At 41.9% G+C, this 27,859-nt stretch overlaps 1 protein-coding gene across 1 annotated transcript; it reads left to right on the forward strand.

The window, feature by feature from the left end:
* Positions 1 to 1,415: 1,415 nt before the first annotated feature.
* FHL5 (four and a half LIM domains 5) lies at positions 1,416 to 27,494 on the forward strand. Its single transcript, XM_035109360.3, has 6 exons — positions 1,416 to 1,734; positions 11,530 to 11,709; positions 15,368 to 15,542; positions 20,783 to 20,952; positions 22,136 to 22,322; positions 27,109 to 27,494. The coding sequence occupies exons 2-6, from the start codon at positions 11,530 to 11,532 to the stop codon at positions 27,258 to 27,260; spliced, it is 864 nt and encodes a 287-aa protein (XP_034965251.1). The 5' UTR covers positions 1,416 to 1,734; the 3' UTR covers positions 27,261 to 27,494.
* The last annotated feature ends 365 nt before the right edge of the window (positions 27,495 to 27,859 follow it).

Genomic DNA, 27,859 nt, shown 5'->3' on the forward strand with positions numbered 1-27,859 from the left:
TGAGCCTAGTGAGGCTTCCACCATTTGGTGAGCCAACATGATACACCAGGGATGGGCAACTTCAGTCCCTGAGGTAAAACCAACTGACCGACAAACAAACATATCTACATGCTTCTAGCTACCATACCAAACAATCCATTGTATACAACAGGCCCTACGTTATAGCCGCATCTGTTCCAACTCTACAGACAGAGACTCTCACCTAAGAGATCTACAGCAAACCTTTTTAGAACTAAAATATCCACCCGATGAAGTTAAACAACAGATCAACAGAGCCAGATTGATACCCAGAGAGAACTTGCTGCAAGACAGACCCAAAAAAGAAAATAACAGAACACCACTAGTAATCACATACAGCTCCCAAGCTAAAACAGTACAGCGCATCATCAGAGATCTAAAACCTCTCCTAGACAATGACAGTTCTCTTTCTCAAGCTCTGGGAGGAAGACCTTTCATTGCCTACAGACAGCCACCCAATCTTAAACATCTCACCCAGAATAATACCACCACCAGACTTAACATGGACACTGGTACCAGAGCCTGCAATAAACCCAGATGCAAACTTTGCTGCCACATACACCCGGACAACGCCATCACTGGACCCAACAACATCAAACATACCATCTCAGGACTATTCATTTGCTCATCTTCTAACATTGTGTATGCCATCAAATGCCAACAGTGCCCTTCAGCTCTCTATATTGGACAAACAGGCCAAACCCTACGCCACAGGATAAATGGAGATAAATCTGACATCAGGAATCACAAGATAGAAAAACCAGTAGGAGAACACTTCAATCTCCCAGGACATTCTATACAAGATCTCAAAGTAGCTGCTTTATTACAGAAAAATTTCAGAAACAGACTGGAAAGAGAAGTTGCTGAATTGCAACTCATTACCAAGCTTAAAACCATGGAGAGACCTGTTTTGAATAAGGACACTGGATTCTTATCTCATTATACATGATAAAGCTTTCTTTAGCACCTCAGCCCTTGCTTTATCCTGCAAGACCAATTGCAGTCGTTAACAGTCGTTAATAGTCATCTACAGGTTTACCATTCCTATCAGCCAATCACCCATTCCCACCACCCTTCTGAGTAATACTCCTCCCCACCCTCTGACTATACATAAGGGTCTGGTGACTTCTGTTTAAGTGTATCTGAAGAAGTGTGCATGGACACGAAAGCTCATACTTATGACAAACTTAGTTGGCTTCTAAGGTGCTACTGGAAGGATTTTTTTATTTTGTTGTTTTTAAGCCGGCCTTAAAGCATCCTGGATTATTGCTTCTAGAAGATTAAATCACCCTTGACAGCTTCCAAGTTTAAGCTGCAAAGGATGATACTCTGCGGATGCGCAGCTATCATAACATGGCAAGCGCAGTTAGGGGCGGGACTGTTCTTGTGTGCCATTTGTGGCTGCTAATATTTTCAGATTTTGAAACATCTCCTCCTCCTTTCTGAAATATAAGAGCCCTTCATGGTCCTCCTACATGCTCTGTGTTTAACTCCCAACACAGACAGTATATGACAAAATAGCAAGAGACCCAGCTGTTTGAGGTCTAAAGGAAACGGAGTAATCTTCTTGGCTGCCTACTGCAGAGCCAAGGAATCCCATAGTAGACAAAACAGATCTGGCAGGCTATGCTTGTTTCTCTTGGATCCCTTTCTCTGAAAATCTACAATCTTTCCTCATCCTGTCCAAGCATCAGAAGAAGCAACTGGTAGAAAAATGTGAGTATCTAACTTACAATCTCTAGCTCTCTAATACTGCATATGAAACTTGATTATTTAAAAAGTTGTTCACAGCAATATCAAGGGTCTTCCCACTCACAGCTGCCCTAATGAGAGAACATAATGGAAAAATTCTGGTTCCTCTCCTCCCTATACAGTAGTTCCGTTTGTACCGTATGAGAATTAAGATTTCGCTATATGGCCAAAGAAAGGAACTCACATGGGGAATAAAGAATGGATGCACATTTTAGACTTGGGAGAATTAAGATTTGCTGAGAGAGATTATGTGGGTGGTAGTAGTTCTAACAGATGTTGCAGTTTGTCTACTGGCTATCAGGTCATATGTTGTCAAGGTTGTGAAATTTGGGTTACATGAAAATTATGAATCATACTTATTCCTATTATTAAATGTTCTATGTTGCCCGTGTGTGTGTGTGTTTTTTTTTTTTAAAAAAGTCTCCATATACTATTTTGTGCTGCCAATATGAAGGCAAAATTAACTAAGCAAATTCAAGCAAACTCAGTTACTTGTACCAAAAAAGAAAAAACTAAAAAGTTGTTTGAAGGGGTGTTGTGTCTGCTAAATGTTATAATTCTTGGAAACAGTTTGTGGTTAAAGTAATTTTATTTACAAATCACCTGCCATTTCCTCCAGCCTACCCTTCCATTCAACATATCTATGTTATGCAAAGAAATATTATAACTATTTGCTCATATTCAAGTACTACATGCGCTCCATGGGGCTTAAAGGTAAAGCTAAAGGGAGCCCCTGACCATTAGGTCCAGTCGTGACTGACTCTGGGGTTGCGCGCTCATCTCGCATTATTGGCCGAGGGAGCTGGCATACAGCTTCCGGGTCATGTGGCCAGCATGACTAAACCGTTTCTGGCGAACCAGAGCAGCACACGGAAACGCCGTTTACCTTCCCACTGTAGCGGTACCTATTTATCTACTTGCACTTTGACGTGCTTTCGAACTGCTAGGTTGGCAGGAGCTGGGACCAAGCAACAGGAGCTCACCCCATCACGGGGATTCAAACCGCCGACCTTCTGATCGGCAAGCTCAGTGGTTTAACCCACAGCGCCACCCGCGTCCCTCCATGGGGCTTAGTTCCACATAAATGTGCATAATAATGTAGCCGCCTAGGCTATTGCCAGTGAAAACACATAATAAAGCTACAGTCCTAAATACACTTTCTGGAAGAAACTTCCATTCAAATGGAATGGTCATTACTTGTACATCAATGTGTTTAATCAGATTGATAAGGCATGTTTCATTCCTCGTAGAATTGTGCAGCTTGTTCGTTGCTGAGCTCTTTTCTGTTGTACTTTCTTGTACCCTTACTTTTTCTGGTTGCCTGAGCCTTTAAATCAGTGCTGCCCATCCATAGTATTTCGATCCTTTTGGTCAGTTTGTGCTCATGACTGTGGACGTGCTAGTGGAGAGAGAGGTCTGACTCAGGAGCCACCCCATACAGTGACAAGCTCAGCCACCACCACTATTCCTAATACCCTTATTTCCCCAACATTACCCAACCCCAAATCAGCAAATTCCCTCACATTAGAGTCAATGGGGAAGGGGGAAATGGTTCCTTCCAACCTGGTTGCAATGAGTCAGCAGGGCATTCAATGTGACAATTTCTTCACGTAATGTATGTATTCTCATTCTCATTACACACACACACACACACACAATGTCTATGCCCATCTTGTATCGGTAAACATATAAAGGAAACTTTCCTATAACTGAAGGTCATTTTATACAGTACTATTTAATATCCCATACTCATCTTGCATTAGGAATCTGTCTAAAATTATAAATTGGGGTGGTGAGGCATTGAAACTGATGCCCTGCAATATTTTTTCTTCAGTCTTCCTTGTTTTAACAACATATTTTTTCCCAGATGTTCACATACTTTCACTGAGAAGAAGACCATTTTCTCACATCTGGTCTGTTCCCACCTGGTGTTTGTTCTCATATTTTTCTTCGTATCATACGATTGTGTGACATTTCTCAACATATTTCCACCCCACCCCACCCCAGAGCTGGCTGGAACAGATCTATTTAAATCTGTTACCACATTGCTAAGAATTTCATTTTGCTGCCACACAGGTCACTAGGATTGAGGCTGCATAATCTGTAGAAATCTAAAGAAAATGTTTGCTTTGTGACATTGATCCAAGGAAAAAGCAAGCTCTGATCTTTGCAGTGACCTTTGCAATACAGTCTCCCAATCTGAGGGTCCCAACTGCTCTCTGTGTGTTTTGTGTGTGTGCACAGAACTCTTGAGAACCCAAGCATTCTCATTCACTTAAGTGGGAAGGGGCAGTTCTATGAATGCATCCATTTGCCAGCAAGAGACTCTGCCTCTTACACTGGAGTGAATGGGGAAATCCTAGTTGCTCTAGGCTTCAGAGCCTCTATGTGTGTATACAATATTCCTGTGATATGCAGACTTTTATTGTATGATTCTTCAAGATTCTCCTATCAAGACTAAACTCATGGGGGGGGGGGAGAGAGAGAGAAAGAGAGACAACAACATGAAAAAGCAAAGTTGCCAGCATAGTTAACAGTCAGCTATCAGCTATTAGAGGCAAGAAGCCTCTCAGATGAAATGAACAGTGTCTACCTGAGAGTTCTCAGAGAACTCAAATCTGAAATTGCTGATCTAGCAAAAATATGTAATGCTACTCAGGTCACTCTCCATCCCTGAGGACTGAAAAGTAACCAATGTAACACCATATTTTTTAAAAAAAGGATCCAAGTGGGTTCCTGGAAATTACAGGCTGGTGGAAAATAATATTAAAAATAAAATATGCAAGCATATAAGTATTTATTTATTTAGATGTCGCCCATCTGACTGAGTTGCCCCAGCTATTTTATAATGGCTTCCAACCACAGTAAAACATATATAAAATATATAGAAGAACAAGCCTTGCTGAAGCATAGCCAGCATGGTTTCTTCAAGGGTAATTATTTCTCATGAACCTATTAGAGGTCTTTGAGAGTGCCAACAAGCATATAGATATAGGTGATCTGGTTGACGTGGTGTAATTGGACTTTCAAAAATGTATGTTTCTGTTTTCCTTTACAAAACTAGGTCAAGTATTAATAGAGTGGGAAAGAAGACCACCAAGCAACCTTTTAAAAGGCTTTACACTTTTTGGTATATTATCCTCTATTTTTGTAAGGTTTTATTAGGTCACCCAAAATGATTGGTTCATTTCAAAAATATTTTTAAAAAGCAGTCTGTTTTTAATAATTTTTAAGTTAAAATGGGGTTCATTACGCTTTAAAGATCAAAGGCAGGGAAGAGAACAGACACTTGGAAATGGATTAGAATTGTCAGAGCAGGAAGGATCAAGGATGCTCGATGGAGCCACTTTAAGTCTGCAGCATCCTTTGGATTTGGAACATCTAAATCATGGCAGCAGATGCTAGGAGGGGGCTGCCTTCTAGCAGGTTGCTTTGTTAACATGGCAATTTTGGACCTGGTATAAAAAGTTAGAAAGGCTAAGTATAAAAAGTTAGAAAGAGAACAATGGATCAGATGGGCTACTGGCCCAGAATAATATTTATAGCCACTGGTTCTACACATCAATTCAGTGACTCACTGTACCTTTGCTGTGTTTGGAAATAAGGCAGACAATGAAAGAACCAGACAACCTTTGTAGTCCAGTAATGTGCGTAGCGCCAGGTCTTTGGAGTCTTTCTTTATCTGATTTACTGAAACACAAAATATAGCTTCCAGCAAAATAAAAGTTAACATGTTTCTCTAGAGATTAAGATCAAAGCAGTGGAAAGGATTCTATTTCAACAGCATGATGTTCGCTCCCTTATCTATAAACGGAGGGTTGGGGGTCAGAAGACAGCAAGTGTAGGGAGACGTCTGTTAATCATTTTGATGTGTTGTCTTGGAGATTGTCCACACTTCCACTTGTTTCGTGTTTTCTTCTGCTAGTTCCATGCTTTTTTAGGCACAGGTCTGAGAGGTTTTTCATTTGTCCCACCACTTTCCCCAAGGAAACCCACTGTTTACCGCTGAATCGGAACAAATGGCAATCTGAAAACTGATACTTGCTGCAATTCAGCAGAAAGCAGAGGGTTTTCTCAGGAAAAACTACAGGGCAAACAAACAAACCCTCACACCTGTGCCTAGAAAGCATGGGAGAAGCAGAAGTGTTGGTGAGTCCTTCGAGTCCTATACCACAGAGCCTTGAATAGACCTTTAATGACTCAACAACTACTCCCTGTTTTCTGTTGAGTCTCACAAAGGTTTAGGGAAAGGTACAAGATTGGACCACTCCGCATTTTAGATTTCAGTAAGAGACAGAGCTGCCACAGGGCACTCCATACAGGGCAGACACAAAGAGCATTCCATGTTTCCCATTGCATATGCAGTCAAAACAGCCTCACACACTCAAGGCTGGAGGGAGGTATTCATCAGACCTAAGAGAGAGCCTTTAGTTTTGCATCAAAACAAACAAAAACGGGGGAGGAAAAAATCAGGGGAGAATTCACCACCACCACCACCCCACCTAAGCATCCTTGATGGTGTGCTCCTAGTTGTAAACCTTACAATAAATTTGTAAGTGAAGTCAGTATTATTACCTCCATCTTCAAGAGAGGAGGACTGGGGTTGAAAGGAAGTGGCTTTCCTAGCTAACCAGTGAGTCCATGGAGGAGACAAGATTGGAACTGAAGAACTCCTGGTTCATAACACAGCCTCTTAGCCAGTATGCTCCACCAATTCCTTATGACCTATGTTCTTCCCTTTTCTTTCCCTTTTTAAAACCAGGACCATTACGTAGTTCTCCACACTCTGTATTGTCTACGCTGATTGGCAAGGGCTTCAGTTAGCAGTTTTTCCAAGCCCTTGCTGCAAATGCCGGGGATTGAACCAAATATCTTATGCACACAGTACCTAACAGTGTAAACTCTTAAGATGATCTTCCTCAGGGGCTATAGTTTAATATTCCACCACTTGGGTCCCTGATCTAACTTGAGTGCTAGTTTGTGTTCCCCATTCAAACATCTATCTAACCTCTTTTGTATGACTTAAAATCAAATAGGCAATAGTTTTGAGCATAAGATGCTCGCTCATTTTGGGGATTGCTCTGATGGATTGTATTGTCAGTCATTTTAGATAGCAGGCCATTTGACACAGTTGTAGACACAGCAAATCACTTTGACACGAAGTTTTGTGGTATGCAGAGACAAGGAATTTTCCACTGCTTGTGCCAAATAAAGTAGTCACTATTTTTGGTCTGAGATTAGCATTCCATCCTCCTCCTCCTCCTCTTCTTATACTCCTCCTCTCTGGCATTCCACAAACCCTGAGGGAATACAATTAAAAACTCAAGAGTTCTCAGCCATCCACTCATTTTTAGCAGGAGAGTCTAATATATTAGTTACATGTTCTCATATCTGTGTGTGTGGACTGAGGGCTAGATAATTATTGGTATTTCATAAACCATACTGTTCCCAAACCAGCTCAACACAGGAAATGTGGGTGGAATAAACCAAGCATTATATAAGTTTTTCTCAGCATTAAAAATCATTTACAAACTCATGCTGGTACATATTGATTTTGCCCATAGCATTCCTCCTTCCACCACCCACCAAAAGACTCTTTTGCATATGCCCTACTGAAATGAGTGGGATCTCCAATAAGGCAGCCTTTGCCAAGCTTGTGCCTTCTGGATGTTTTGGACTCCCATCAGCCACAGCTGTTGGGAAATGGAGTCCAAAACATTCAGAAGGCATCAGGTCAGTGAAGGCTAAAATAAGGTATGCGGGGGGGGGATCCTAGTGGATTGTGCGAGGTGGGTCAGATTTATCTTGGCTACATGGGCATAGACAGGGGGCAGGAGGGGCAGCTCCCCCCCCCCGTAGAAGCAAAAAATTAATGTATTTTACAGACCATAACCGGCACTTTTCTGCTGTGAAAAGGCAACAGTTGGGTAAAGCAGAAAGTTCAGGTTGTACACTGTCATCAACCATGTCGAATATTTCATCCTCACCACAGGTGGGACAATAGCACTACAGTCCATACCTGAGAGGATTGTGATGCACTTGTGGATACTTTCTCCGAAACGGAAATAAATTAGCATCTTGCTAATTGAATATTGCTAGCATTTTCCTTGTTGAGTGGAAACAAAGTATTTAAATTTGCAGGCAACAAGAATGACAATGGAATGTGAAATTGATTCATCTGGATTCACTGGAATAAATAAATGAATTGCATTATCAGATTTAAAAACTAATTTTGATTAGTATATATTCTTTCTTTCTTTCTTTCTTTCTTTCTTTCTCTTTCTCTCTTTCTTCCTTTCCACATATGAAAAGCTTTTCATTCTATTTTGTCTAATTTCAAATAAGATACCGTGAGTGCAATGGCAAGTTGGTAAAATTAGATTTTATGTAAGATACTGGATTGGGGAATTGTAGAGTTTACCTGGATTGTTGTTGTTTTTAGTATTCCTTTATTTTTAAGACAAAATCAATGAGAGAGAGATATACCATACATATGGGAAAAGAGGCTGAATTAATCCAACAGATACCTTCTTTGTATGTAAAGTACATCTATTTTATCCTGACTTAACAAAATGCTTTTCAGGTGGTTAAAAATGTTGAAACACACAGAGGATTTCTCTGCAGTATTTCTAGTCGTTGGGTATGTTTCACCAATATTTTCACACTTGAACACCCATTATCTGGTGAATGTGCCATTAGATGAGGACTTGCATATGTGAAAGAAATCAGCCCCCACAGAGCACTGCTTTCTGTTACCTAACATCCCTTGCACACAATGTTGTGCTCACCTCCCACTGAGGCAGTTAACTGGTTCAGCTGAAGGACACAGAGGTTTGTGTGAGCCAGTAATGAGATGTCAAGTAGTGTCCGTGCCTGAGTGAATCAGCCCTGAACTAATGCCCTTTATATTTTTACACACAGCAGCACATACACGCTCATGCTCTTTATAAACAAGACTGAAATGGTTGGGTTGAACTATTTAAAGGTCAGACCATTACAGAAAACCAACTGGCCAAGAGGTCAGGATTTCCACCATGGATTTGTTCAGTCTGAGTTGAAGGAAACCTGGTGATATTTTATTTCTTGCTGCAGATTCTAGTTTATTTGAGAAACCCTTTGATCTCAAGTAAGGTTTCCTGGCATTTACTTGGCCAACCTGGTGGTGGGTTGGTTGGTTGTCTGAATTCATCTAAACCCACCCTCAGTTTCTGATTATGCCACCTCCTATGATTCTTGGCACCAAGCCCATTACTTGCAGCTAAATAAACAGTAGCAGATGTCAAAAGCACTCAAGGCTGGTATTTTTCTCCTACATAAGTGCTACGGTAGTCGCTTAGTGTTATTCATGACATATTGACTCATTGCTTTGGCCAGAATGACATTCTCAAAGCAAAACTGGGCATGGGATTGCTTTGGTCAACAGAACTCGAGTTATTTTTGAATTCCCTCCTTCCAAACAGTCACAGTGGTCAATTATGTTGCTTATAAATGGACCAGGGGTTTAATCACTGATAATTACCGTACCCACTATTTACTTGCAATCTTTACATGAACATCAGGACACATGCAAACTATGTGACAAAAAAATTAAGTTGTTATCGGTAATTTCCCCCTTCATGACACATAAGCTAAAATTATCAGTCTCCACAAGTTAGGAATGTAAGCTACTGCATAATGAAAATCACTTTGTTTGACATTATATTCCAGCCCATTTCTTTAAACTATAGAAGTAGCTTATCCCAGCTATCAGTAGCTCAGGTAGCTTTTAATGGAGTTAACTTGGGGGATGGGGGACATGGTGGGGTGTCCCTCACCACAACCCCGTGAGGCAATATCCTGAGAGTGATTGACTGCTCCCAGGTAAGCAAATGAACTTTATGGATGAGTGAGTCTGAAGACCTGGTTTTCCTGCATCCAAATGCAACGCTCTAACCAGCAAATCTTCAGATTTGGGAGCTAACCATTTGGGAGCTTGCATATGCAGTACATTCAGAAGGTTCCAGGTTTAATCCCTGACATCTTCAGGTAGTGCTTGCCTAGGGCTAAGAGAGACTTCTGCCTGAAACCCTGGAGAGAAACTGGCAGTCATTGTAGACAGTACTGAGCTATCTAGACCAGTGGTCTGACTTGGTATAAGGTAGCTTCTTATGTTTCTGTGTTGAGAAATGGACGCTACTTCACAATACTTCCTTTACCACACAGATCTTGGGAGGGAAATCACCACACAGTGGCTCTTCCAGCTGAAAAATCAGTGCTGTGTGGGTCTACTTCTGTAACATAGACATTGTCTCAACCAATGAAGCTTGTTTAGATATCTATATAACTGCATGCAAAGAGAAACCAGACTTATTTACCTTGGGGGCATGATTTTTCACTTTGGGCAAGAAAGAAGCTGACCAAATTCCCAGACCAGTCCATGGCCCTGGGGAAAGAGACACCAAACCTTGTAAGGAAGAGGTCATAGCTCAGTGAGAGAGCACAAGACCAGCATGCTTAAGGTCCAGAGTTCAATTCGCCGTTTCTTCACTTAAAGGATCTTAAATGGGCAGAGATCTCTTTTTCTTTCTAAGCTTGAAGAACACTGTTAGTCGGAGCTGTCAAACTGGAACTAGATGGACCAGTCATCTGATTCACACTATAAGGCAGCCATGTATGTTGAGACAAAATAATACGCCACATTACGGCCTGTGATTCAGCATATGGAGCTGAATATAGGAATTGGGAGCAGTGCATAGCATTAAAAAAATTAACCAATACTTTTAATACTCTGGGTTACCCTTCTCATTCAGTTACTACATGCTGAGACATATATGCTAGGAAAGTGTTACTGTCGTACCAATGATATATAATTTTCTTTTCAAAAACGGCTTGAAGGATTCCCCCACCCCTCCATGGTTCTTCTCCGAGTCCATAATAAACCATGTACTCTTGACATGAGCAGCACAATCACATGAATAGAGAGAGAATTCAATGAATCCAGCAGATGTTTAATGGTCAGCTTCACTGGGAATTCTTTGGCTTCTAATCTCCCTGATTCTCAGGAACCGTGTCCTAATTTTAGTAAAGTCCTTCTGGTCGAATGGGCACATAACAAACCAAAATAGCTTGCCTACAAACCTGAGAAGATTTTTCTGCTGCATCCTGAACTTTGACTATTTATCCAAATGAGTTTTCAAAGCACAGAGAGATGAGCAGAATTTGCAACTGTCGAGAGCAGGGGTGGGCAGGTTTCAGGTTTGTGGGATATGCTTTGTATTTTTCTAGAATCCTAGGATTCACCGACCAAAGCCAGGCACAAAAGACATGCACTTTGACTGTGTACACATTACTGATGTTTGCTTTGGCTCTGGAGCACTCCTACCCCTGGCTTTTGAGTCCATGTCCATGTCCAGGCTGAGCATGGCTTCAATGGCTGGTGGCTCCTCTCTCATGTTTGGTCTCCTTCCATGATAGGAGGAGGAGGAACTGGCTACTGAAGCCATGCCACACTCAGCTACCTCTGGCCCCTCCCAAAAGATATTGGGGCCCACAAGACAGCTCCACCCCATGATTTGATGCAATGCATACTCTGTTGGTGTAGATTTTCATAGCACTAAAAAAAGATAATCTGCATATTATTAGGTGCTGTATCTACTGACTATTGCTCTTAGCTCATAGGAGATTATTTACAAAGACCTTTTAATGCAAGGATGTGGAAATTCTGGAGAGTCATGTGTGCTGCAGTTCCAAAGATTCATTATATACAATGCTTCTCCCTAGATGTATCAAGAAGAATTGAAAATGGCAAGTGATCAGTCTGCTTGCTATCACTGCATGGCCTCCCTTTGTGGAAAGAGATACACGACGAAAGAAGACAATGCTTACTGTGTGAAGTGCTACGACAGCCTTTTTGCTAACATCTGTGAAGAATGCAAGAAGCCCATTGAATGTGACTTCAAGGTAAGTGCTGATTTGTTTCAGAAGCAACACTGTCCCAGTGTTATTCCAGGCTTCGTGGAAATAGTGCATATAGAGATCATCGGGGCATGTCCCATCCGGTTCTTCCCATCCCAATGCAGGAAAGCCTGAAAGGTGTTTCTAAGAGCAATCAGCTGAATGTTCTTAGAAACGGTCCTGCAATTGGGAAGCCTGCACTGGTCATGGGGGTGGGATCACAGGCCTGTTCAGCTGAATGCTGAAAGAACTCTGTACAGATCTTCCCACAGCTAGGCACCTCTGGCCCAGTTGGGGCCTTCAAATACCTATAGAGCTAATCTTTCCACATGACACGGAGTTCTGGGTGTTTGCTGAATGCTCAAAATCAGCAGTTAACTTTAGAAGCAGTTAAAAATCTATTTCATTTCATTTCATTACTGTTAGGAGTATTTACTACTACTACATTGTTACTAGGAAGCAGTCAGGTCCAGGGGTCTGGCCCCAGGCCTGCTACCTTGAAAACTTCAGGATTCTTCCTCCTAGCTTCATTACCCCATGCCTGCCATGTTGGAAGTGACAGGGAAGAAGAAAAGGGGCTCCTCATTTATTGAAAACCACCCACAGGCTTTAAAGAAATGTTTTAATTCAACTCAGACATGAATTGACTATGATCAACAGCTAATGATTGTGAGCCAAGAAGCTATGCTCCTTTTCTGGCATAAGTGTGGGGCAGCAGATGAAGTAAACTTTGTTTGGAGTGGTCCCAACTACTCTGAGAGTAATCCTGTGTTGCTTGTGACTCACCTGTGACTCTCACACACCCAAATCCATAGATCGGTATAATGGATCGATAGATATAGGCGGGGAGGAACAAAAAAGAGAGCATATTATTATGAGTAGGGTGGAGGGGTAGGTTGTATGCCTGAGCCTCCTTCTAATTACTGGACTCAGCACTGATCCAATTCCTGGCATAGCCAGACTAGCTTCCTGGTAAAGTACTGGCCCTCTAATTATGAGCCATTAAGGTAACAACCAACCTAGCAGTTCAAAAGCACCTCAAAGTGCCAGTAGATAAATAGGTACCACTCCGGCGGGAAGGTAAACAGTGTTTCTGTGCGCTGCTCTGGTTCACCAGAAGCGGCTTAGTCATGCTGGCCACATGACCTGGAAGCTGTACACCGGCTCCCTCGGCCAGTAAAGCGAGATGAGCACTGCAACCCCAGAGTCGCCTGCAACTGGACCTAATGGTCCGGGGTCCCTTTACCTTTAAGGTAAAAAAGGTAGTTGCAAATGGGTGGGTGGGGACCCCTACCCCTCTCTCAACTCACTGGTACGCAGAAAGACAAAGGCCAGAGGTGAGAGTTGATTTTTGTGAGCTAGAAGCTAGAAGCAAGGCTGCAGGCTGGGCGGCTGGGAGACAGAACCATGCCTGATTTCTGCTGGAATCCAAGGCTGTGACTATGGGAGAAGCAAGACCCTCTTGGGGTTTTAATGCTGTGAACCCCTCTATGTAGGCTCAGGTGGTATATATGTATAAATAAAGCACAGATCATAAAATAACACCACAGTCTCCACTGTCCCTCATTCCAAAGGAAACAAAAACCCTGGGTAAGTGCCTGGAACCCCTGGGATTCTGCACTGCTCAGAGATTGGGGTGGTGCACAACAATATAACCTGTGGCATTGAGCTTCTGCAGATGAATGCAGGTTTTTAATAGTTTACAGGCTCCCTACAGACCCAATGAGATGGGTTTCATCCATCATATGAATTCAACAGCTTAATATAGAGATTTTAAACTGCATTAACCCTCAGAATAATGTCTTCGCTTCTTTAATATCTGGGTTTAAAGGGGGGGGGACCAGTAAGTTGTATTATTTTAACAATTCATTCCAGAGAGATTTCTTTTTCTAGCCTGGGCTTATTTCAACTGATAAGATCGAGGGAAACCTTAAAATAAATTCCACTGACGAATAACCAGTGAAAAATGACTTCCCCTTCGTCTGTATTACAGACAGCCTCCCCTATAACTGCTAAGATTCGCAGGGAAATAAATGGCATTCATCATTTTTATGTAATAACACTGTCTCTGCAAGCAAGATATCTCAAGAAAAGATGTGTTTGGATTAAAATATTTTATTCGCCAAATGACAACTTCATTTTGTTGTTTATCTCCTAATGCCTCCTCACTCATCACAGAAATAGCATCTTAGTGGCAAATCAAAAGGAAACAAAACTCCACGTCTTTGGGCTTCATCTTTTCTTTCAGAACTCGGGCAGACTTTTCATGAAAACTATGTACACCACAATGGGATGTGTGTATAGAGATTTGTTTCTCCTTTAATTCCTCATAAAGCACAACTCTGTATAGGGAAAATAGGAGTATATGAAATGTATTGTACACAAAATATCACAATATAACACGTACTAATACTCTGATTGGTAGGAATTTAAAAACCACACACACACACACACAGTCTCTGGTCAATCCTGAAGTGATATATATATATTCCTTCAAATTACTAGTCAATGTCTCCACATCCAAAAGTTCAACTATATTGTACTGAAGTCCAGAGTGTAGATTCTCTGTGTTAAATCTTGTACTTGAAAAACTGCGTATGAAGAGGACTCCGACAACAAAATATCCAGGTAAAATCTCATCACCCTTCATCAAGTCGGTCTAAGTACATTGCTAAATGATACATGACATGCTGTTAATGACTCGTATAATACAATCTTACATGCAAAAAAAGAGAACCCCACCTAATATGATCCAAAATATTCAAGTGTTTCGCTTACATATGCAAACAACTTAATGTTCAACAATTAGGTCAGCTCCCACCTTGCAAAGGCGCTCAGCTCCTGGTGAAATGCTGACTCAGATACTAATTCCCCCGGGGTGGAGATTTAAAGGGACCATAGCATTCCATCACACTCTGGGATAGCATACAGTAAAATCACAGGAACAACTCACAAGAAACTACCGGTACTCAAATCCAGACTGAGCTTTAGACCTTTGCGGATGACTGTATTCAGATGGAAAATCCATCTGGCTTCCAATTACAACATAACCTTTCTTACATCTGCTGTATGGGTGTGGTTTATATACTTATATACATACGTACATGGGTATGACGCTCTGTTCTATACAAATCAGGATTTTAGAACATATGTCCAGAATTAGACACAAAAATTTGGAGGCACCTACTGGTATGGTACAAAGCCACATACAACATAGTCACACTGGTGAGGAGATACGCTTTGTGGTTCTACAAGACAGTACACCAAATTACAACCCATTTCCCTCGCACAAATAGAAAAGGCAGTTTTGCCTTTCTTACTCCATTGACCTGAAAGTGAGTTCCACTGAATTCAATTTTGCAGAGACGTGGCTACGATTGCAGGCTTTTTTTCTAAACAGTTCCTTTCATCTTGTGGCGCTCAAATAAAGTAGGTATGCAGCTTGAGAGTAGACAAGGAAGAAAAGGTCAGAAAACTTCCTCCAATGCGGTTAAACTACAGAATATTCTGTCACCCTGCTGGTCATTTTTGACAATTATTCCGAAACCAATGGCTCAAAGTGCCTTCTGATTTGATTGTATCCAACTGGTGGTTTTTGGAGTTGTGTGTTTTTTTTAAGGAAGCACCTGCTTTTTTATTAACATGCATTCATTGTCTCTCAAAGGATCTTGCTTACAAAGGCTGCCACTGGCATGAATCCTGCTTCAAGTGTGCCAAGTGCCACCAGTCTTTGGTAGAAAAGCCTTTCGCTGCCAAAGATGAGCTCCTGCTGTGTACAGAGTGTTATTCTAATGAGTATTCATCAAAGTGCTTCCACTGCAAGAGGACCATTATGCCTGGTAAGATAACAAGGAGCTTTTGCTAACGAAATAAATAGGCGGTTTTAATTAATTTTGAACACTGGTCTAGTGGAGCACAATAGGCAGAAGTATGATTAAGGTGCAACTCTCTTCTTTAATCCAAGGGCCTTTTCAGATGAATGCTTCATTATCCAGGTGTCACACATTCCTTATGCAGAGGCCAGTTTGCTATTTACTGTCCAATGCACCCACCTGTTGGCATTTCACCTTTTGCCATTTTACTTCCCTTTCTTCTTTTAGCTTTTAGGAATGTGATTAGGTGAGTTTCATGGAGAGCTACTTATGCAGATCCACATCGGTTTGTATGTCTTTTTCCTGAAAGATTTGTTTCAAAATGAAAGCTGCTTTTCCAGGAGCTGAGCACGCCCCGTTGTACCGCTCCAGTGGGATCCTAAATATGACCCTTAAATTTAAAAAGGAAATAAACCTCCCCCCCCCTCCAAAAATGCTTTTGGGTGTTGTGCTATTCCACTAGTGACACAAATAGACACTGGGACCCCATAGCCTGGCTGTTTCCTGTGGCAAGGTTTCCTTATTCAGAATTGCAAAACCTTCATTGTGCCTCCAAAACATTTATTTTTTTACCTTAAATTCTGAGCATGCCTTCCAGCCACAAAATGGAGTCCCAGGGAACCACTGGCAGATGGATTCTTTCTCAACTTCCCTGTTTTTGAGCAGCATTTTTAATTACCTCATGGAAGTCAGTTGAGCGACCCATCTCACACATGGCTCATCGCTCTATTTTATAAGACTGATGCATTCCCCATTGCACTTCCTCCAGAAGAAAAGTTCTGGGGGCTCTGGATCCTATCCACCAGCTCTGACAATTGTGGGTAACAGGTGCTCTGCCACAGTTCTTTATTCAGCCAGAGCATAGGCAGCTATGAGCAATTCCTGCTATGTAGAGTGGGGGTACAAATTCAGGCTTGCATCTGAGACTGAAAAGTTGTCACTGAATAATTCAGACCCATTCAAAGTCAGGATGCGGGCCAGGTGTCCAAAATGGAAATGGAAAATTTAATTATGTACTGAATTGCCAGATTTGCATAGAATTTTGCTTATGAAAAAAAAAATAGATAGTTGCCCTAGTGCAGGGGGTAGCCAAGGTGCCCTCTAGAATGGTTGGTTGCTTGTAAGTCATTTTGGGTTGCCTTGGGCAAGATAAAGCAACTAACAAATTTAATTAACAACAACAAAACAATAGATGTTGTGAACAACTCCTGTCATCAAAGACCATTTGCCATGTTGCTAGGACTGATGGGATTTGTAGTCCAAAAACATCTGGAGAATACCACATAGACTTGGCTGCCCCACAGTAGTAGAACATGCTCTGATAATTATTTGTATCATGTCCCAAAATAGACATTGCTGTGTTACGTAACTATTTGGTAGTAGTGCTACAAGGTTGCATCTGGAGAGAGTGAATGTTTTCTAGCAGGTGGGCACTGAAACATTCTGCTACATATAAGCTACTATCCAAACAACTAGCCCTAATTTCCGATTATTTTGTCTAATAACATGCCAAGTTATATGTTCGAGATACTGATTATCTATAGAACAATTCAGAAATCCGATTTGCAAATCAATCCACCTTACCAAAATAAATAAATAAATGTTAACACATTTGGCAGTCTTTCCTCAGCATGGGAAACAAGTGTGACAGATCCAATATTTTAAATTTTAATACGCTGGACTCTAGTAGCAGTCACACAATTAAATTAGTCTGCTTAATGTTAAATCTGTCTAAGAGCTGTACTTATGGTCCCTTCTGAATAAATTGGAAGACCAATGTGACTGTGGTGGAATCTATACGCATATTAAAAAACACTGTGAAAATGTTTTTTTATATAAAGTGTTTTGAAAAATGTATTGAAAAAACTAATAAAAATATATATATTGAATTTGCCATAAGCTCACCATCACTCTCTAGTGTCACATTTGTATGATGCACTTAAAGGTAAAGGGACCCCTGACCATTAGGTCCAGTCGTGACCGACTCTGGGGTTGCGCGCTCATCTCGCATTATTGGCCGAGGGAGCCGGCGTATAGTTTCCAGGTCATGTGGCTAGCATGACAAAGCCGCTTCTGGCGAACCAGAGCAGCACACGGAAACGGCGTTTACCTTCCCGCTGGAGCGGTTCCTATTTATCTACTTGCATTTTGATGTGCTTTCGAACTGCTAGGTTAGCAGGAGCTGGGACCGAGCAACGGGAGCTCACCCCGCCACAGGGATTCGAACCGCCGACCTTCTGATCAGCAAGCCCTAGGCTCAGTGGTTTAATCCACAGAGCCACCTGGGTCCCTATTATAATGCACTTAAAACACATTTAAAATGTTATATTTGCAGCTATATAGCTGAGTCCTGTGAGTTGATTTAGGAATGGGATTTGGCAGCTGAATTTAGAAAACTATGGTTGAAGGTATGAAGCACTGATAGCGATAGGTAGCTAGTTTCTTTTATTTCAAGCAGCCTATTCAGATGCCATCAGAAGGGTCACGGAGACAGTGGGCAGTGCAAAGATGTGAGACCCAAGCTACATGTGAAAACATAAAGTCTGGCATAAAACCATCACTGGATTTCACAACCTTTCAAGATTTTATTGAGGTACCTGTATATCCACACCACCCACCCCTGTGATCCTGATGCCAGCATCAGGGGAATATCTAGATTGGGAACGTGGTGAAGGGACAAATGACTAAGACCCCCCCCCACCTACCCTGTGCCACTTCTCCAGTAAACCCTAGAGAACCCTCACAACTACTAAAAAAAATGCAGGGAGTTTTGGTCTCCCGCATTCTTTGTTGCTTGGTCCTGATACAGAGATGTGATGGCAACCTTATTTTGGGCTGCTTGTTTCACAGCAGAGTTTTATTTCAGATTATCGCATATACACAGCAATTTTCCCTCTACTACGTATAATCAACTAAAAAAATGGAGGATAATAGGCTTGCTAACAATTGTTTACTGTAAAATAAAAAAATTCCTTCAGTAGCACCTTAAAGACCAACTAAGTTTTTATTTTGGTATGAGCTTTCGTGTGCATGCACACTTCTGGTAATTGTTTACTGGTACAGGTAAAGCACAGTAATGAAATAATTTGTAGACCCAACATGAAGCTAAAATGGAATAATGCAGTATTGACACTTTCCAACATAAAATAAGAGAGCCTTGAAAATGTGCTCAATTCACACAAGCACTGGCTATATGAGTTTTATACTTCCCAGGACTTGGAGCTGATTAGAACCTCATTGTTTTCATTATACTTACCCTATGTTCAATTACCACTTGTACAAAACAGCTATTTTCCTTAACTGCCTTCCTCCTCTCTGTGTAAGGCTTCCTCTGTGCTGCTATTTCAAGACCTTGAAGAGGAGGTGTTGGAAAGTCCCGATTAACTAATGTCTTTGCATTTGTGAGGCTTAGTCAACTGAAAATATTTTCCATTAAGTCTTACAGTATTCCATTTATGCTAGACTTAGAAAACAGCTTAGGATTAGAAAAACTAGCTGCAAAATGTTGCTGATTTACTTAAGCTCCTGGTTTTGACCTAAAACATTACTGTACAGACCAGAAGGGGGACAGGCATGTCTTCACCCAATGTCCATTTCTTGATTTGCTTCCCTACAACGAACTCCAATTCACTGAAGCTGTTATCCGTGTGTGTGCCCTCATCTGCGCATGCATCATCATTCACACATGTGCAATAGCTGTCTCAAATGTACGCACCTCAGTTTCATAGCTGCCAAGTTTTCCCTTTTCACACGAGGAAGCCTATTCAGCATAATGCTAACAGATTGAGATTGAATCCTGACAAGACAGAAGTACTGTTTGTGGGGGACAGGAGGCGGGCGGGTGTGGAGGACTCCCTGGTCCTGAATGGGGTAACTGTGCCCCTGAAAGACCAGGTGCGCAGCCTGGGAGTCATCTTAGACTCACAGCTGTCCATGGAGGCACAGGGCAATTCTGTGTCCAGGGCAGCTGTCTATCAGCTCCATCTGGTACACAGGCTGAGTCCCTACCTGCCCACTGACTGTCTCTCCAGAGTGGTGCATGCTCTAGTTATCTCTCGCTTGGACTACTGCAATGCGCTCTACGTGGGGCTACCTTTGAAGGTGACCCGGAAACTACAACTAATCCAGAATGCGGCAGCTAGACTGGCGACTGGGAGCGGCCGCCGAGACCACATAACACCGGTCCTGAAAGATCTACACTGGCTCCCAGTACGTTTCCGAGCACAATTCAAAGTGTTGGTGTTGACCTTTAAAGCCCTAAACGGCCTCGGTCCGGTATACCTGAAAGAGCGTCTCCACCCCCATCGTTCTGCCCGGACACTGAGGTCCAGCTCCGAGGGCCTTCTGGCGGTTCCCTCACTACGAGAAACCAAGTTACAGGGAACCAGGCAGAGGGCCTTCTCGGTAGTGGCACCCACCCTGTGGAATGCCCTCCCACTAGAGGTCAAAGAGAACAACAATTACCAGACCTTTAGAAGGCATCTCAAGGCAGCCCTGTTTAGGGAAGCTTTTAATGTTTGATGGATTTCTGTATTTTAATGTTTGATGGATTTCTGTATTTTAGAATTTCTGTTTTGTTGGAAGCCGCCCAGAGTGGCTGGGGGAACCTGGCCAGATGGGCGGGGTATAAATAATAAATTATTATTATTATTATTATTATTATGGAATTTCCCTTAAAAAAAGGGATAACTTGGCAGCTATGCAGTTTAACCAGGGCTTCTGCTTTCATATTGGATGCAAGTTGATTTGAAGGGAAAGCACATCACACCAGAGTATTTCTCAAAATGCTGCAGGATACCTATGGACTGTGGCTGACGTCAGGTTTCCTCAGCTTCAAACACCTGTGGGTGTATGCTTCAGCCGGAATAAGCAGTAATGCGTACATAGACTTAGAAGAAAATTTGCTGAAACATATATGGCAAACTGCAGAAACCTCCACATGTATTATTATGTCTTTCCCTATTAGAAGGTCATTTCCCTCCCTATACCTTATTTTTATGTCCTTTGATTAGTTTTGAGATGGCCATTTCACTTTGACATTAAAACTTGAATTTAACCATGAGTTTCTGTGCTTGGCTGAACTGGGGCTGTTGTGCTATAATTGATAATGGAGAAATAATGTCCTAACCCTAGTGTTTTAGCACAGTTTTTAATACAGCATTCCCAGCCGGCCAATAATCTGTCAGATCTCTTGATTGGTTTTGCAGGTTCTCGCAAAATGGAGTTTAAAGGAAGTTGTTGGCACGAAGCTTGCTTTGTTTGCCAACACTGTCGGCAACCGCTAGGGACAAAGCCTTTGATTACCAAGGACAACGACAATTATTGCGTGCCTTGTTTTGAGAAGCAATTTGCTCAGTGTTGTTACTCCTGCAAAAAGGTAATGAAGCAAATGAAAAATACTGGGGCAGTGGGGGTGGAGAGATAGGTAATCACAATGAACTTCACTGTCCATTCCATGAACAGGGGGTTGCCATTTGTCCACAAAGGAGAAGCAGACACTCTTGGTGACAGCAGCCACCTTCTGGAATGCACTTCTTCAGATCATTCATGAGACCATGATTACCTTCAAACCCCTCTTCATATTAAGCAGTATAACGTTTGTTAACAAACCAAAAAATATTCTTTCTTACAATGAGCCTGATGCAAACATCCTCAGGTTTGCTATAATTCACTGCCAAGAGACGGGAGGAAGCAGATACTCTGAATCTGTTTCCATTGTCAAAATTACACATGGTGGACAGGTGTGCAGAAGGTAAATGCTAATAGCACCAACAATGCATTCAATAGTGCATTTTACATTTCAGGAGCAGCTTATGGGATACAAAATGGGTGCCCCCCCCCAATCATCAATTAGTGCCGCATTTCCCAACTTTGGGTCCCAACATCAGACCCAGCCATCAGACCCTATGGTGAGGGATGTTGGAAGTTGTAGTCAACATCATTGGAGGACACAAGGTTGGGAAAGCCTAATCTAGCAGGCACAGGTCTGTCATTATTGGGAATAAGTCCCGTTAGACTTCTGAATGGACATATATAGGATTGTACTGTTAGAGAGATAATCATATTAAGGCTTCAGACCTAAGACCACTTATTAGGAAGTGAACTCCATTACACAGTGGAACTTCTGATTGGCATACATTGGATTGTCTTGAAAGTACACTTCAGCTGTCCACCCACCCATGCGATTCCACAATATAACACCAAGCCAGAGCCCTTCTGTTTATGTATACATCTAAAAATCACAAGGCTGTGGGCAGTCCAGCAGCCTCTGATCCATTTTCCCTTTACAAGCACCAGCTGTTTCTGTAGGAATAATCTCAGAGCCAACCCTGTTGGGCATTAGTAATAAAAAAAGAAAATAATTCTTCTGAGCATGTGTAGAGTGCCCTTTCCCCTTGCTACAGAAACCTGAAGTTACATTTTCCTTGATTGTGGGGTGACTCCAAAGTACGCCAGATATTCAGCATCTCTCTCTTTTTATAAATTAACCAAGGAAGAGTGGCGCTTATTGACCTTTGGTTTTGTACTTAATGTACAAATGCTCCTTTATCGTCCAATAGGTGATAACTTCTGGTGGTGTGACCTATCATGACCAGCCGTGGCACAAAGAATGCTTTCTGTGTACTGGATGTGAGAAGCAGCTGGCAGGGCAGCGGTTCATTTCCAAAGATGAACACCCCTACTGCCTTGAGTGCTTCAGCAGGCGCTATGCAAAGAAGTGTGTGTCCTGCACCAAGCCTATTACAGGTAACTGTTGACTATCCAACTGACAAAATACAGTCCATATTTTGATGGTCATCATGGCAGAAGCAAGCCTCCTATATAATCATTGGCAGCATTTGTGCTCCTTATATCAGCATTGGTGACGGTTGAGCACAGGGTGCTAAAATTATTTATGGTGAATTGGGGAGCAGTGCTATTTGTTGTTGTTGTTTAGTCGTGTCCGACTCTTTGTGACCCCATGGACCATAGCACGCCAGGCACTCCTGTCTTCCACTGCCTCCCGCAGTTTGGTCAAACTCATGTTCGTAGCTTCGAGAACACTGTCCAACCATCTCGTCCTCTGTCGTCCCCTTCTCCTAGTGCCCTCAATCTTTCCCAACATCAGGGTCTTTTCCAAGGATTCTTCTCTTCTCATGAGGTGGCCAAAGTAGTGCTATTACCGCAGGGCATTTATATGATCACAAGAAAGTGGCCCTGTTTCCACAGTTCTTGAGCTGTAATGAGATTCAGGCTCAAACGAAATGTTGCGGTACATAGCAAAATATTGGCCACATGCCTAGTTCCCTCTTTCGTCTCCGTAAGATCTTGCATAATTTATTTGCTATCACAGCACCCTGGTTCATATCCAATGCTGCTGTTCTCTGGTGTAGCAGAATTTTCCCCCTTCTCCCCTTTCCCCTACAGCTCCCTGGATACTCCCAAAATCTGTCCCATGAGATTAGAGGACCCCCTGGAGGAGATTTTGAAGGTGCTTAGAAGAGGAGGGGCAGAAGTCCCATTACACAAGCATAACTCCACGCAAGCTGTGTTTAGTGACTCCACCAGTGGTAGTCAACAATTGGCAGCTGGAAAGAGGAAATACAGGATTTTGCAATATGGATACATTGGACTACATTTTAGGGAGGGGGAGGGGGAGGGGGAGGGAGGGAGAAGCTATACAGTTGCTGCTATCAGCAATGGGTGTCTGCATGTTGTATGAACTACAATGGTACCTTGAGTTACAAACGCCTCCGGTTACAAATGCTTCAGGTTACAAACTCCGCTAACCTGGAAGAGTTACCTCGAGTTGAGAAATTTGGCCCAGGATGAGAACAGAACTTGTGTGCTGGTCGGCGCAGTGGTAGCAAGAGGCCCCATTAGCCTCTAGTTAAGAACAGTTTCAGGTTAAGAACGGACCTCCAGAATGAATTAAGTTCATAACTAGAGGTACCACTGTACTTTTAAGCTCATCCACAATTTCTTTGCAGGTAAAATCATATGTATGCCACAGAGCAAAACACTGGATAGCCCCCAACCCCTTGACGGCTCTCTATTGTGCCAAAATCCATTATCCAGTATTTCCAAATTTTCTTCCTCTGTGAAAGACGTTTCCAATTTTCTGCTTCACTGGCAAGAGATTTTGATGGGTGCTGGGTTGAGTTTACCATATTGCCATGTGGTGGGCTTCTCCGCCTTAAAGTAATCTATTCTGAAGAACTGAAATTATTCACGTATTTTAATAGTCTTTGAGACACTTCAAATAAGCAAACTGCAAGAGTATACTTGGCAAAGCAAACATTCGTGATTTAGAACATAATGCTGGTCTCCTTCTAATTAAATACAAATCAATGGTGCATTCTAAGTAATGATTTCTATTTCCACTCTTATATATTGGGTCCATTTGCAATAGCATCATCCAGCAAAGCAAGGTGATATCCACACTCCCAGAAAAAGACATTCAAGCAAGTTCTTATTTTAGCATTTTACACAGCTGAGTACTACATTATTTTGGGTGGAATATATTCCCTGCACACAGCTAGAATGATAGAATGGACTGTAGTCTAAATATATATATTACTGATTGAATGTTCAGAAGATTGCCAATTTGCCCTTGGTTTCAGACATCTGTGAGACACCAGAAAGAACAAACAAAATGTTGAACATCCCCCCCACCAAAGAATTAGAACTTATTGATGGATTCCAGTGTGTGGGGGGGATGACAGCTCCAAGGCCAACATAGTTCCTCTCCCCCCCCCAAAATGAAAAATCTGGAGGCATATCTAAGGAATAAGCAGGCTTTGGTTCTAATTAACTCCCAGAAATCCCCTTTTTAGTTTTGAGCTTTCCACCATTACACCAAGGACTGCGGATCTCCCACACTCCACAGGAAATCTCTAGCCACCGTTCCCAGGAGTTTAGGGTTGCTCCCTAACTTTTTAAAAGGCTTTCTAATTAAATGTTTAGCAGCACATCTAGTTTCGTTCTTAGACTTAACTAGCTCTGGAGAGATACAGTTATCTCCCTCATTCTTGGCCTCTTCTCCCTCTCTGCCTCACCAAACGCCCTTCACCCTTTTAGTTTTGTTCTGATGGTATTCACTTTGACTGTAGATGATAGATAGATAGATAGATAGATAGATGATAGATAGATAGATAGATAGATAGATAGATAGATAGATAGATAGATAGATAGATAGATACTAGTGAAAAAATGATTTATTCACTCTGGGCCTTTGGGAACTGAGTGGCCGGGGACCTACCAATTGTAAATGTTAGATTGTAATTTAAGTAGTTGATGGTTTTAGATTTTTTTATGGCACTGTAAAGCATTTAGTGATGATGAGATGATTTTAATTATATTTCATGCTGCTCTGGGCTCCCAGTTGGGAGAAGAAGCAATATAAAAATCAAATGAATAAACAAACTAAAAATAAACTCACAAGATGGTTATGGAGGATAAAAATGAAGAGGAAACTGCCTATGTTAATCTGAACATCTTGGGGAAAGGTCAGATCCAAGATGAATTCTTTAGGAGAAGGGCCCAAGGTCAGTGGTAGGGGATCTGCCTTACATGCAGAAGGTGCAAGCATCTCCAAATAGGGCTTGGAAGGAGACCTTGCCTAAAACTCTGGCGAGCCAATCACTGTAGACAATATTGAACCAGATGGACCAATGGCCTGATTCAGTGTAAGGCAGTTTCCTGCATTCCCATGTCCCTGTGAGAATAGCAACACCAATGTAGTTACCATGGTAAGTAAGTGGCAACTCCGAACATGGCCTTGTTTACATCCACATTTTGGGTCAAAGAGTATGAGTACAAAAGGAAAGGCATCTATTCCCAGCCTCTGAAAATCAAAATAACCAACAGAATACACGAGCAAAGCAAAATCTAAATGAGTCGTCCTCCCCTTTCCAATTTCTAGCACAGTACACACAAACACATTAAACAGCAGTTGGAATTGTTTTTAAGGGTGCCATGGTAAGAGTTCACCCACTTCCTGAGCATGTGATCTGGGGAACCCTAGCATTGCCAAGCATCCTATGAAACTCTGCTGGCAGGTGTGTCTGTTATTCTCTCTGCAGTGAAAGACATAGAAGGCATTTTCTGTGTGTCATGCTCAAATCATTTAGCCTCACCTTCATATTCCCAGAATTGAAGAACAGATCTTGTCAGAAATAGAAACACTGCTTTCAAGATTTGTGCTTAAATGGCTTATAAATGTTTGGCAAACACACAGAGGCCATTTAAAAGTACTCTAAGACCATTAGCTGGATCCTTTTAAAAACAAATTGAATGACCTCTTGTCCCAGTTCTGAGGGGTAACACCACCAATTAATTACTGATCCCATCATCCAAAGAAAGAAAGAAAAACTGGTGGGAAATTCAATCAGCCATAACCTTTCTGTCTATTGCATATGTGAGTTCACACACACACAGCAGACCCTGGAGTTTCTTCTACAGGCATAATTAATTGCAAGCAATTAAGCACCACCTTTCCACAACTCCACAAAAATGTGCTTTTTAGGCCAATTTACTTTTCTGTGTTAGATTTATAATTCACAATATCCAACATATATGGTGAACTGTTAAATCCATAGTAGGACTCTTCTTATCTTCTTACGTTTACAAAGCAGTGTGTACCTGTCGATGTGCATCCTGCATTAAAATGGACAAGGCAGCTCAGGGAAGCTGGCTTAAATGTGCACATTGTTGGTCCCATAGTAGCCATTTCTGAATCTCAGAAATATATACCACATTGGCCCGAATATAAGCCTCACTTTTTCCAAATTCCAACAAGTGCAGCTTAAATTCGCGACCTTACAAAAATTGGCTTTTATCACTGCTGAAACAGACATCCGGTAAAATGGAACGGGTTTGAGTGCCTGCAGAATTTCAAGGGAGCAGCTTATATTCGGGCCAATACTGTAGCTGTGTCAGCATCTATTGTTCTAGTATATGTCAAAACATGGACCTTTCAGTGAATTGAGGGTGGCCCTAGACACTTTGCTGCCTGAGATGGAATTGCAAATTACCCCCAACCAGGCCAAGGCGCATAGTTCCTAAGACCCATTAAATTATTTTGGTGCCGTGAGACAAAGACTCCCAAAAACATTGTCTCCATACCTGGTAGTAAAGAATACAAGAAGAATATTACGTATCTGATGTTTTGCTGCATTTTCATCACAAGTCAATTGCCTGAGGAGGACACCTTACTCTACATAATGGTAGGACTGGCCCTGAATGAATCACACGTGTTCATTGATCCAGTTTTTCTCCAGTTTCCATATATCAGGATAACTGAAAGTTTTATTTAATCTGGGAGCCCTCAGTGGACATGACATAACAAGGGGTGAGACAGTCCTATTTAGATTTTTAGATGGAACTAATTTGCCTCAGTGTATGGCAGCTTCACTTCATTTAGCTTAGGTTTTAACATTTATTAAAGGAAGAAGTAAGGGACTTTGCTTATTAGAGCATAAGCTTCTGCCTTTGTGATCTGCTAAAAGGTACTCACAGCCCCACTTTTCATCTCCATGTTTTCTCTTCATAGCTCTCGGCGAAGCCAAATTTATCTCATTTGAGGATCGCCAGTGGCACAGTGACTGCTTTAAGTGTGGGAAATGTTCCAGCTCACTGGTGGGAAAGGGATTCCTAACCCAGCAGGATGAGATCCTCTGCTGCAAGTGCGGGAGCACCGCATAGCTCAAAAAGACCTGAAAGTAAACCTTGTTAATTTCCGCGCGCTTTAAGTATCACATGCATAATTGCTCAGTGGTCAAAAATCTGTCTAACAAGCATAATTATTGTTCAGTTGTTCAAATTGCTTCCTGAGAGCATTTCTGACGCAGCTGGCAGACGTCCCTTTCATCCTGTATAACCACTTTAAATAACAGGGTTTCTGCTAGGAAACAGTTATAAAGACATATTAACCTGAAAGCATGAGTTTGGTTGTTTAACTGGTTGGTTGGTTGTTTGTTTGGATGGATGGTTCCTTGTAGTAGAGTGCTCTCTACTGTTGGGAGTGCAAGAGCTTGCAACACAGATGAATACTGTGCTCAAATTCTAATAAAAGGAACATAACAAGACAGCTCCGTTGAAGAAACACCAAAATGAGACTTTTCCGACAGCACAGTGTTTATCACTGTTTGTGACCCTTTCTATGCATATGTAGGTCAACAATGAAGGATGCTGTCAAACAGCAACAAAGTTGTGTAAGGAAAGTAATGGGGATGTTCTCTTTTATTTTGCTGCTCCTAGAGGTGCTTTTCCATCTTACATTACAAAAATTAGTGCTGCACTAA

This window comes from Zootoca vivipara, chromosome 3 (assembly GCF_965207765.1).
Source record: "Zootoca vivipara chromosome 3, rZooViv2.hap1.1, whole genome shotgun sequence".
NCBI lineage: Eukaryota > Metazoa > Chordata > Lepidosauria > Squamata > Lacertidae > Zootoca > Zootoca vivipara.